Source organism: Cercospora kikuchii (genome assembly GCF_019650295.1).
Source record: "Cercospora kikuchii DNA, contig_00008, whole genome shotgun sequence".
In the NCBI taxonomy this organism is placed as follows: domain Eukaryota; kingdom Fungi; phylum Ascomycota; class Dothideomycetes; order Mycosphaerellales; family Mycosphaerellaceae; genus Cercospora; species Cercospora kikuchii.
In genome coordinates, this window is record NW_025408589.1 from 1,125,774 (window position 1) to 1,138,508 (window position 12,735).

The 12,735-nt window shown below is 54.1% G+C and overlaps 4 protein-coding genes across 4 annotated transcripts; 3 read left to right on the forward strand and 1 right to left on the reverse strand.

Annotated features, from left to right (window-relative positions):
- Window positions 1–677: 677 nt before the first annotated feature.
- On the forward strand, window positions 678–3,182 carry CKM354_001163400 (uncharacterized protein; the record flags this gene model as incomplete). Its single annotated transcript, XM_044807132.1, has 2 exons — window positions 678–879; window positions 937–3,182. The coding sequence occupies 2 exons, from the start codon at window positions 678–680 to the stop codon at window positions 3,180–3,182; spliced, it is 2,448 nt and encodes an 815-aa protein (XP_044663067.1).
- Window positions 3,183–3,670: 488 nt separating this feature from the next.
- Window positions 3,671–6,377, forward strand: CKM354_001163500 (MCM DNA helicase complex subunit MCM2; the record flags this gene model as incomplete). The annotated part of the gene is made up of 3 exons (XM_044807133.1): window positions 3,671–3,773; window positions 3,826–6,062; window positions 6,120–6,377. The coding sequence occupies 3 exons, from the start codon at window positions 3,671–3,673 to the stop codon at window positions 6,375–6,377; spliced, it is 2,598 nt and encodes an 865-aa protein (XP_044663068.1).
- Window positions 6,378–7,407: 1,030 nt separating this feature from the next.
- On the forward strand, window positions 7,408–8,438 carry CKM354_001163600 (uncharacterized protein; the record flags this gene model as incomplete). The annotated part of the gene is made up of 2 exons (XM_044807134.1): window positions 7,408–7,835; window positions 7,898–8,438. 2 exons carry the CDS (start codon window positions 7,408–7,410, stop codon window positions 8,436–8,438), a joined length of 969 nt encoding a protein of 322 aa, XP_044663069.1.
- A 1,263-nt stretch (window positions 8,439–9,701) lies between these two features.
- On the reverse strand, window positions 9,702–12,176 carry CKM354_001163700 (uncharacterized protein; the record flags this gene model as incomplete). The annotated part of the gene is made up of 1 exon (XM_044807135.1): window positions 9,702–12,176. One exon carries the CDS (start codon window positions 12,174–12,176, stop codon window positions 9,702–9,704), a length of 2,475 nt encoding a protein of 824 aa, XP_044663070.1.
- Between the last annotated feature and the right edge of the window lie 559 nt (window positions 12,177–12,735).

Consider the following 12,735-nt stretch of genomic DNA (forward strand, 5'->3'; position numbering starts at 1 on the left):
GCTGCGCGTCTGTTCGTTGCTCCGTCCAGCTCCAATCCACTTGGTCTTTGCCGATGCAAGGTAGATTCTCGTCTGCGCTCCCGTCCGAGATATGGGCGCAAACTCGCGTAATGGCTAGACCGATGGATGAGGACGAGGCGGCGAACGCGGGTGGAGCTGCGCGTGTTAAGGTTTCGGTGCAAGCTCTCAGCTGTAATCAACTCTTCGACATGCACTGGACCGTTGCTGCCCGGTTCCCAGACGATGCGGAGATGAGCGTGAGGAGGAGCGACTATCAGACGGCGGGCGCGACTGCAGCAGAAGGAAGCAGTGGAGTGGATGACTATGCGCAGAGTGAGAGCTCGGTCAGCACTCGCCTGGCACACGAGCTGTCTGCAGTTGCTGCAAGCTGCTGCGTGTTTGGCGAGACGATGCAGCTACCAAACAATCCCTGCCACGCCTCCCATTCTATGCGGCGGCCCGCTCATGCACGCTCTCACATAGCCGTCTAGTCACCGATCAGATCAGATCCGCACATCTCGACACACGCCGGCCTCGATTGAATGCCCCGATTTCCTCGTATGCGCCGCTGCCTGCTGTCACTGCTCCGGTCATAGTGAGCAGAGCCCTGCACGTGTCCATCCGGCGGGGAGGGGCCTCGATGAGGCGGGCATCCCCACACGCGAGCACCTCTCGCCATGGACCCAGCAGCAGCAGCCGATGCCAGTCGTCGCCGTGACGAGCGCGGAGAACATGATGGGGCGGAGTCGGACGAGGAAGAGCAGCAGCATATCACGCGGCCGAGAGAGCTGCCCGCCGACCTGCCACGCTCCCTAGATGATCGAAAGAGCTACAGCTATGAACCACCGCAAGAGACTGAATACTACGATGCATGGCAGGGTGTGTGCGCTCATGGTCCGTCGATGTTGTGATGTACGTGTTGCTGAGTTCCCGTAGGCCAATCGCAGTTTTTGACTGCGCCCACAATCGCAAAACCCTTCAATCTGTCCCTCAACGATCCCGATGATGCCTTTGATCGAGACTTCGGCGATGACGATGCCCGCATTGCAGCGATGATGGCCTCGCAGGCACCACGTCAGAGCGATGCGCTGGAAAGTCAAGAGGACGAAGTTCTGCAGGACGAGAAACTCACACGAGAAAAGAAGACGCAGGCGCTGCAGGACTTTCTCTTCATGGCGGCCAGCAATGGTGATGTGTCGAGGGTGCATAGGCTCGTACGGGGCCCTGCGTCAAAATTCGTGGAGATAGATGGCGTCGATGCCGAAGGAACACCACCACTCGTGTACGCAAGTTGCTTTGGACATAGGGATGTCGTACAGACTCTATTGGATGCAGGAGCAACTGTTGACAACCAAGACAAGAACCAGTGGACAGCACTCATGTGGGCGATCACGAACTCCCACAAAGATATCGCCAAACTCCTCCTCGACCATGGCGCATCAACTGACGTGAAGTCTTCAAGCGGAAGGACGCCTCTTGACTTCGTGCCTCCTGGCGGAGAGATGTCGGACTTCCTGCAGGGCAGTGGCTACAGTATCGGCACAGTCGGGGTGACAGAAGACTTTTACAATGCCGGCTTCTCGCAAGATCGGTTCGAAGAAGAGCTCGCAGAGAGTGAGCAGAGGCGACGCATGATGATGGAAAGTGCAATTAATCTAGAAGTCGATCTCGGAAACTTAGGTCTTGACGAGACGCCCGAATCGCCCGAAGACTTTGAAGACGGCGAGGAGTTCGATTGGACGCGATGTCTTAACGACCAGATGTTTGTGTTTGTCGAAAACGACATTGAGCGCATTCTTGATGTGGTAATCACGAAGATGACACCGCAAAGATCCGCAACACAAAAACCGGTGCCTGCGAACGTTGTCTTCCTGGGTGCACGATACGCTCACTACCACTCCAGTCCTGAGCTGCTGACAGAATGGCTCGCTACTGCTCAGGACAAGATATATGACATCGTGGACCGCAATCAGTGGGATATGACCATGCTTGCTTTCTGGCTGTCAAACGCTACACTGCTCCTATATTACCTTAAGAAGGACACGGGACTGACGGAAGCTACCACGCAATTTCAAGCGCAGATGGCGGAATTGGTCCACGAGATCTATATTCTCATCATACGCGATGCTGAAAGGAGAATGGACAAGGTACTTGACGCTGCCATGCTCGACCACGAAACGATACCGGGTTTCGAAGATATCACCTTCCAGAACGAATGGAAATTCCTCAAGAAGAAGAGTACTGTTAAGCCTGAACCGATGGAAAAGAGGTTCCGACCACCATCGCCCAAGCGCAAAGCTCAGGTCTCGCCCAGGAACATCACTTCGCTCTTGTCATCCACACTATTCGTTCTCGATTTATACGACGTGCACTCTGTTATCGCGGCACAGATACTGTCACAACTTTACTACTGGCTGGGCGCAGAGATCTTCAATCGGATAATGTCGAACAAGCGTTACCTCGCCCGCACGAAAGCAATGCAAATCCGCATGAACATCTCAATGCTCGAAGATTGGGCACGCACCAACAATAGGCAGCCTGAGCACTATACGAATGGTGAAACAACGGCCACCGGCGAAGCGACAGTAGAGACCGCACGACGTCATTTGGGACCTGTTGTGCAGTTATTGCAGTGGTTACAGTGCTTCTCGTCGATGGGCGAGGATCGCGACGGCATGGAGACGACGCTACAGCAGTTGCCAAATCTGTCTGTGAAGCAGCTGCTGCATGCTGTCAAGCATTATCGCGCGGAGGTTGGAGAGAAGACCCTAACCCGACCGGCGTTGCGACATATTCAGGAGGTCAAGAGCAGGCCCAAGCCCATTCACCCTGCCCTTGCTTCCGGCGCAAACAACGACAAAGACCTTCCCCCAACCCCCGCTACACCGACTTCCAAGCACAATGGGACCCCTGCTTCTCCGATCGCTCCAGGCACTCCTGTCTACGACAACGAGGATGATGTACCTGAGAGCAACTTAATGAATCCAGCACTATTACTTCCCTTTCATCTACCGACGTCAACCGACATGCTGGTATCGTATGGAGCAGGCTTTGGTGGGGTCAACAAGGAAAGAGAGAGGAGATACATACCTTCAGTGCCGCCGGAATTCCTGTCGAAACTTGACCCAGGTGGAGGGAGGAATTTGTATGAGGGAGTAGACCTGGGAAACGATAGCTCGTAGGAAGGTGTTGTCCAGACCAGGGTCATGTGGCACTTGAAGAATGTGAGAAGCGATAGGCGTGGACAAGGCATATTAAACATCGGAGCATAAGATCAGTCGTGCAAATGACCACAATTCGAGGTGGATAATTTATTATCTTGATGCACTTCCACCAATCACATAACATTTTTGGGTTTGGAAGATTTTGATTCTGCCGAACGACCTGTCAATAGACCTCATCAAGGAGTATAACGAAGCATATTCAAATTTACCTCGTTCATAGTAAGAACGCAAGTTTGGTCTAGTTAGTGGTTGCGCTAAGAAACAAGGAGTTAGGCCAGGCTTGGCACTCACGCGTCGCGTCTTTTCGTGTCGAGTTGGCGTACCACTTTAAGCGCGCACTGTCCCGCTCCGATTGAGACTGTGCAAACAACACAATGAGGTACACGTGAACGCTCCACATAGTACAGCCCTGACTGACCGTATTCAGCTCACCACTACGACCCAGCATGTCTTCCGCGAACAGAGGACGCCCCGCTGCGGGCGGACGCAAACGTGGCAGAGATGCAGAAGACGACATGCCTTCGTCTGCAGCTGCACCGCCATCAAGTCGTGCGTGCAATGCGATATGGAAAATGTAGTGGGCCTGACTGACTCCCAACAGCTCCTGCTTCGTCTCCTCCGATCTTCCCCGGCGGCGATGATATCGAAGAGGACGACAATCTCGATCCGGAGGACTTGATCCAAGACATTGACGATGCAGACGAGATGGCAGAGGACGATGCAGGCATTGACCTCTTTGCCGACAACTTTGATCGCGATTACGACCGCCGAGACGATGAAGGGTATCGCGGAGCAGACATTGACGATGAAGAAGAATACGAAGCAATGGATGCGGCATCGCGGAGAGCACTCGAAGCTCGCCTCAACCGTCGCGACAGAGAACTGGCACGAGAGAAAAAGCTGCCAGGAGCCTTTCTGCCCGATGAAGAGGAAGACGTAATGGATTTGACGCGACAGCCACGAAGAAGACGACACAGATTTGATGAGGATCCAGATGACATGGACATGCAAGAAGACATTATGGCGGAGGAATTGTCCTTGGAAGCACTTTCAGATGTCAAAGCTGCAAGCTTGACGGACTGGGTTTCTCTGCCGGCTGTCCACAAAACAGTTGCTCGCGAGTTCAAGTCCTTCTTGACCGAGTACACGGATTCTGCAGGCACATCTGTCTACGGTGTTCGCATCAGAACGCTTGGAGAAGTGAACGCAGAGTCTTTGGAAGTCGACTGGGATCATCTCTCGCAGTCGAAGCCGACATTGGCTTATTTCTTGGTCAACGTGCCAGCCTCAATTCTGCCGATCTTCGATGCTGTTGCCCTTGAGGTCGCCCTTTACCACTACCCGGACTACGAACGTATCCACTCTGAGCTGCATGTTCGCATCACAAATCTCCCGGTTTCGTATACCCTCCGACAGCTACGACAAAGCCACTTGAACTGCCTGCTGCGGGTCAGCGGAGTGGTCACAAGGCGGACTGGCGTATTTCCCCAGCTGAAGTATGTCAAGTTTGACTGCACCAAGTGTGGTATTACGCTGGGCCCGTTCCCGCAGGACAGCAACGCAGAAGTCAAACTATCATTCTGCCAGAACTGCCAGTCCCGAGGTCCTTTCACGTTGAACAGCGAGAAGACGGTGTACCGTAACTACCAGAAGCTCACCCTGCAGGAATCACCAGGAACAGTTCCTGCGGGTCGTCTTCCGCGACACAGAGAAGTCATCCTTCTCTGGGATCTCATCGATTCCGCCAAGCCCGGCGAGGAGGTTGAGATTACTGGTATCTACCGCAACAACTACGACGCCCAGCTCAACAATAAGAACGGTTTTCCCGTCTTTGCGACGATACTGGAAGCAAATCACGTCGTGAAGACTCATGACCAACTGGCCGGGTTCCGTTTGACCGAAGAAGACGAACGCAAAATTCGGCAACTCAGTAAGGACCCGAAGATCGTTGACAAGATTGTGCAGTCGATCGCGCCATCGATCTATGGACATGAGGACATCAAGACTGCTGTAGCACTTTCGCTCTTCGGCGGTGTTGCAAAGGTGGCACAAGGCAAGCATGCGATTCGTGGTGACATCAATCTACTGCTCCTTGGAGATCCGGGAACTGCCAAGTCACAAGTTCTGAAGTACGTCGAGGGCACCGCCCATCGAGCAGTCTTCGCAACAGGACAGGGTGCTTCGGCTGTAGGTTTGACGGCGAGTGTGCGAAGGGATCCTCTTACCGCCGAATGGACGCTTGAAGGTGGAGCACTGGTGCTAGCTGATAAAGGTACATGTCTGATCGACGAATTCGACAAGATGAACGACCAGGATCGAACGAGTATACACGAAGCCATGGAACAGCAGACCATTTCCATCTCGAAGGCCGGAATCGTCACAACACTGCAAGCTCGATGCGCAGTCGTGGCAGCTGCTAATCCAATTGGAGGACGCTACAATGGCACTGTGCCCTTCAGTCAGAACGTCGAGCTGACGGAGCCCATCTTGTCTCGTTTTGACATTCTTTGTGTTGTGCGAGACACTGTTGACCCTGAGGAGGATGAGCGCCTGGCTCAATTCGTGGTCAACAGTCACGGAAGAGCACATCCTGTAGAGGGAGCCTCCTCTTTAGGTTCACAGACACAAACCGATGCGCCACAAAGTATGGACGTCGATGGCGAGGAGAGCACAACCGGACCAAAGACTGTCATACCCCAAGAACTGCTTCGCAAGTACATCTTATACGCGCGTGAGCATTGCCGGCCGAAACTTTACCAGATTGATCAAGACAAGATCGCTCGACTCTTTGCTGACATGCGACGAGAGTCGCTGGCGACCGGTGCATACCCCATCACAGTAGGTCTTCCCAATGCCTCGACATGATCCGTCTTTCCCTGCTAACAGTCTCGACAGGTTCGTCATCTTGAATCTATACTTCGAATCAGCGAGTCCTTCGCAAAGATGCGACTGAGCGAGTACTGCAACTCTCACGACATCGATCGTGCCATTGCTGTTGCCATCGACAGCTTCGTTGGCAGCCAGAAGGTGTCGTGCAAGAAGGCTCTCGCGCGAGCCTTCGCCAAGTACACGCTCAACCGACCTGGTGCTAATAGAGCTGCTGGCGGGAACCGACGAGGACCGCGAAGCCAAGATGTCGCTGCGAGCGCGTGAAGTATTTGAGTGAGGGGGGTTCCATTTCAACAATTGCAAATGGAGCGGCATGGTGTTTGGCGTACCGAATGGTGGATGAACGATACCTGGATTGAATGGAAACGTATTACGTCCTAGAAGGAATGCTGGGTGGGATGTATATGTGAGATCGAATTACAGCCGAAAAGACTAGCTTCAAAGCATGTGCCGACTCTCTGTGAGGTGTCCGTTTGGTGTGTACCTCGGAGGTAGCTTCAAGATCCAGTGCAGTTGTCTTGGCTTGGCGGATCAAAGGCTCCTCCTCTGCTTACAAGACAGTTCGCTTTGCCCACAAATCTATCCGCACCATCATCGTCACACACTGAAGAATCCCTTCGTCGCAGTGATGCGCGTATTTCTCACTATGATCCTGCTTCTCTTGATACCTTCACCGACCATGTGCGAGGCTGAGCGGAGAGTTTGCACAATGAACGCCGCTGGCCAAGCTACTGCACGATACAGATAAAGCATGTCAAGACCTAGCCTCTTGTGACTCTATACAACCAATGAGCCTGCTATGCGGCTCTCGCACCGCCTACGTGTGGCCCAACAGAAGAACGCCGGTGACATTCGCAGTACGGCAGACTGGACGCCACTTTATCTCGCTGCTCGACTACACCTGGACTGCCTACTGTATCAGGAACTCAGCTAGATCAGTATTGCAGTGGTGCAATTAACCTGTAAGGACCGCAGTTTTCGGCTCTTCTCCGTGTTGGCGGCATACGAGACTCAGATATCAGAAGGTGCACGTAGACAAGTGCGAATGCTGCTGTTAAACGGCAGCAAAGCGACCGGCACACTGAGCTGATTAACTGTCCGAGGTCGACTAGTCTGCAGCCAGCCGCCAATAGAGCGGGAACATGAGGGGGACCTTGAAGTACGTTATCAGGATCGCGCGATGGTGAGTCGAGGACACACATACATAAGTAGAGTCGGCGAGGAGAAGGTAAGACTGCTTCCACCTGCTCAGCAACTTTGTGATACCAGCGAAACCCCTCTCGCCCTTGGAACAATGCTTTCTTCTCAGATCGTAATTGCTCAACTGCTTCTAGCCATAGCCTCCGCTACACCACTCGCACTACTCGTCGAACGCCAATCGCAACAGGTGAACATTCAATTCTCCGTCTCTGAAGCACAGTTTCAATCCTTCGAAAACGCAAACACCTTACGTTCCTACGTCCGATCAAGAGGTTTCAACTACGATTTGAACTACAGCCAGCTCTCTCAAGGCGTAGCAAGTGTCGACCGGTATTTCGCTCAGCGAGCAGCGCAATCATCGAGCGGGTCCTCCGACAATGGCTTTCCTGCCTCTGGTGGCGAACCTCAGACAAACACGGATTCGACAACTTTGCAAGGCGGACCAAGCTACACGAATAATACTATGAGTGCGACAGCGAACTTGGTTGAAGTCATCAGTTTTAGTGACGGGAATGCCGCCACGTGAGACCGCACAGTGAGATAGAATTCCATGAAAGTGTACGTAGTGCTGATTCACAAATCAGAGCCGGCGGCGCCATCCAAAGGAGAAAGACAAGCTCATCGACCTCTTCCTCTGGTCAATCCAACAGCACAGCGACAGTATCCGACTCACCAGTCTCAATCGACGTATCGTCATCCGTCACAGGCGCTTCCGACCAACGCAGCGTGAGAGGAAATCCTTCGGATGCACTCACCGCAGGAAACTGCGCTGCAGGAGCAACAGGTGCATCAGCAACATCCAGCATCACCACGACACTCACCATCCCAGTTAATGTCACTACGCCCGCTCAGAGCGTCAATAACGTTGCGCGCAGTTTCTGCGAAGCAGGCGTAAGTGCTCGTCGAGCTGGAACACCATTCGGATCCGGCACAAGTATCGGTTCTACTCAAGCAGCATTAACAAACGGAGGTGTCGCGGCCGTGGTGAGCTGTAATGGTCGTCAAAGCAGAGGAACACCAAACGTAGTTTTCAACGTGCAGATTCAGGGAAGCTATACATCTGCCCAAGGTTTCAGGGGAACATTCGTAGGAAGCAGGACTGCGAGCGTCAGCGCTAGCTGCTAATGAGAATAAAAATTAGTAGAGCAGAGCGGGAACACTGAAGGAGCTAGGAGGACTCTTCCAAATCGAAACTGTCTAGCGATACAGAGGAGGAATATTCACAACTGAATGCATCCGGCAACTGAATCACAACACATCACGAAACGTGGTTGAGCTTTCCCCAGACTGTAGTCGATCAGTCTGCATGATGCACTACAATTGTAGTCAGAGCACCCGAGACAAAGACATGCATTTGCAGAGGAGCCTTCCGCCCCGCTCATTGCCCCCGCATCCGAATCTCATCAGCAACACCGAGTCATTCGCACTTTCCTCACACATCCACCAGAAACACCATTTAACACTCAATCAGTGCCGTACTCCCGCTCTTCCGTCCGCCAAGAGACTCACCTTCCAAGTCACTGACACAAATAAACTTTCCATGTACATATAAACTTTCTCCTTGCCATGCGAGCCATGAACCCAAAGATAGCATCACACAGCATTCGCGAAACATGCAGGGTCATCTTTCCATGTCGAAGAAGTCAGCCACGTTATATACCAGGTATCCCTGTCCCCATTAAATCGGCTCAGTTCTGGACAAATTCAATACAATAATCGGCAAGGCAGGGCAGAGTAGGCAGGGCTGGGGTAAGATGTCAGATTCTCGGCTCTCGCCAAGTTCAGAAGGAAATTGCAGAAAACATTGGCTTCCAAGATATCATGCTTGGGGAAGGTGACGACGACAGTGGGCTCAGACTCGCATCAAGCGAGGGTCTGTGAGAAAACCAATTAGTTGTAAATACATCAACAGCAGTAGAAAGGAGCGACAAGAAAGGTAACGTAAGACTGGTAACTGATGAGATAAAATATGCACAAGATGATCTCTCTCGCTCTACACACACACTTGACACACGAAACGCACTTCACACAGTGCCATCGTTCAGCATCTTCTTTTCCTCGCGGACACAAAGGAGCCAATTCCCACTCATTCTGTCTTGAACACAGGGGAAATTCTTCTTCTTCGCCATGTCTGTAGTTTTTTCCACCTTTCCAGGCACTGTGCAGTCCAGGGAGTCTGTCACGAGCATGCGCCACAATAAGATCTACCCTTTTCGTAGCGTAGTCTAAATGCGCACAGCTGCTCGCAACAACTCGATCCAACCCTTCTGTCATCAAATAATTACCAGCGCCTTTCCAGTTCTCGAAACGCAATGCAGAGAGTACGGTTTATCAACAAATACGAAACTTCTTCATGCGGCTGGGCATTAGGTCTTAAAACTTAGACATCTAGTATTGCTTCGCGTATGCTGTCGCGGTGGGTTGCTGTGGTGCTGCTGTGGACTCCGTGCAAGGGCAGTACGTCACGTACTGCGTCGTGTAAACCGTGGTCGTGACTTCCTCCTCCTCCTCAGGCGGTGATGGGTAGCTAGGAGGGTTCTGAGATGGTGGTGCAGTCGTCGCTGGCACTGGCGAATCCTCAGTCTTGCCTGGGTACGACGGCGCAGAGGAGGCGGATCCATAGCCGTGTGGAGCGTTGCTGTTGCCGTTGCCACCTCCGATGATACCTCCGATGATGCCCCCAATGTTGCCACCAATGTCGCCGACAGCATCACTGAGAGCGTCACCAACACCGCCGAGCAGTCCCTCCACAGCCTCAGTGATACCACCAACCTTGTCCTTGGTGACATCGACTTGAGGCAAGAGGTTCGACCAGCTTGGCAGCTCACCATCAAGGATAGGAGAAAGGAGACCAGACAGGAAAGAGGCCTTGTAGCCATTGAGAGACTCAGGGTTGACACGCTCGCCATCGTAGACGATGATCCAGTTGAGGTTCTTCTTCATGTACGGGACGACAACGTCCTCGCTCAAGGCAGAGATCTTGCCGGACAAGTACAGCTTTTGCAAGTAGCGGGTGATCGGAACGGAGCCAGCGGAGACAACCTCGTGGGCCATGTCGCCACCAGCGAGAACACCGATTTGACCGATGCAGTTCTTCTCGCCGAGCCACTCGCTCGTGTCGTTGGTGCCTGGCTGTCCATCGAAGACATAAACAGTGTATGAGCCATTGAGAGCGTAGCGAGGGGTCTCGATGTTGCATTGGTATTGGTAGACGCTGCCGTTTGGTGCAATGAAGGCAGGGTTCAATGGAGCACCGGTGCCGGTTGGGGCTGGGTAGCCGGCGGTCTTGGTACCATTCCATGCGCCAGTGACAGTTGGGTAAGGACCGCTAGCGCCTCCAGTTGGCTTGTTCCATGGCAGACCGATGGAGATGCTGATAGGACCAATTCCAATGCCAATGCCGGAGCCAGAGCCACCAGTCTGAGAGCTTGCAGGGCTGGAGGAGCTGGAAGACGAACCACCGTAGCCTTGTGGTGCTTCGAGACCACGTCCTCCATTGCCGCCTTCGGTGTTGCTGCCGTTTACAGGCTCGGCACGAGCAGAGAGAGCGGAGGCGGTCAGAGATGGGCTGGAGCCGTAAAGCTGGTTGATGTAGTTGACGATCGTGTTACGCTGTCCATCACCGACGATGAATTCAGGGTAGGTGTAGGCGAATGTAGCGGCGAAGTCGCGAACGTCGTTGGTGGTCCAGTATTGATCGGCAGCCTTACGGAATGGCATCAAAGGAGAGTCGGCGTCTTGGGTTGAGCCCTGAGCGATGGTCCAAGTGGAGTGAGGAGCGACCTGGCTAGCTCCGTAGGTGCTCGGGTTGGCGGTCTGCCACAGAGTGAACAAACGGTCGACGTTGCAGTGGTGCAGATAGAAAATTGGATCGAAAGCAGCAAGTGGCAAGAAGGTCATGTGGCCACCAGAGACACCGTTCGAGCCAGGACCTCCAGCGTTGGTGTGGATGGTGTTGTGGATACCCTCCAGACTGTTGGCGCAGCGCTGGTCTCCAGAAGCGTCGGTGGCGAAACCAAGATAGCTCTTGCACTGTGTCAAGAGCTGGTAGACCTGATCCTGCAGGTTACCGTTGAGGTTGGAGAAAGCGTCAACGGCCTGTTGCTCTTGGCTGTGCGCGTCCTTGTTGTTGGAGTTGGGCCAGCGGAAAGTGTCTGGCCAGTCGACGAAAACAGAAAACTCCATGTCGGAGGGATCGGTGAAGTGATAGCTGTAGAGAGGGTTGTCGACGGTCTCTTGGCCGTTGGGGCCCTCGATTGTCACCTGCTGGCCGCTAATGAAAGGCGGCATGGCAGTCGAGCCTTGATCTGGGTTGGCTGCCCAGTCCCAGAATGGAGCACGCAGTGCCTGTGCGGCGGCCTTCATGCGGTCTCCGAAAGCGCCATCGAAAGAGTCGGCGATCTCGAGGGCGTGCTTGATCAGCTCTTGCTCGAAGAGAGCCATGTACGCTCGGTGCCATGCGGGGAAGTGGACGGAATCGTGTGTGCAGTAGCCGTCTGCGCCATCGCAGTCGTCACATTTCTGCACGCCATCCCAGTCAATGCGAGGGACACCGTGAATTTTGGAGATGCCCCAGTAGCCGGTCCAGTCGTCCTTGGCGGCCTCTTTCCACTGGGCCATGGTGCGAATGTAAAGCGACCACATGTCGGGTCTGTTGTTGGCGAGTTCGTTGATCTCTAGTCGTACGTGCACACGGCCGTCTCCGAGCCCGCGGGCGCCCGTGGTGATGACCTGGCCGGCCTGGCGCTTGTCGAGCTGGGCGGCGAGGTCATAGTTGTTGTGGTTTAGTTCGTTGCCTGAAGCTGGCTTGGATACGGCGACGTTGACCAACGCCGCCGCGGCAAGGAGGGAGGTAAAATGCATGTTCAAGCGAACACGCGGTCAGCAACAAGAAGGAAGGAAAGAGTGTGGAAAGTGCTCAAACATGCGCAATCGGCATGGGACGACGAAGTGGAAGAGGGATGTCAGAAGAAGCGAGAGTCGGCGGCCGGGGCCAGCAGGTGTATGCGAGGTGCGCGGTGTGGGCGTGGAGTGCGAGGTCGAGCGGACGGGCACGAGTGTGCAGGAGACGGGAGATTGAGATGTGCTTGTCCCGGGCGCGTGCTGGGGCCTGCCCGCCGCCGTCATCAATCAAACCGCACCGCGAGTGGCCGTTGCGCGCAAGTGCCGAAGTTCCGTGCGAAACCACGTCGTTTCAGCGCTGCTGCGCCCTGGCCCACCACGTCCCTGACACCGACGCAACTGGAAATGAAGCAACTCGCTAGCCGCACGTGACGGAGGCTCAAGTTGCGACGAGTTCCACCGCTGCGCATCTCACTGGTCGGCTGCGGCGCTGATCGTCAGGTACGCGTACGCCAAACGCGACGGGAAGCGCCCAAGGTTCGCCTGGTGCGACGCCGCCCGCTCCTCTAAAAGCAGCCCT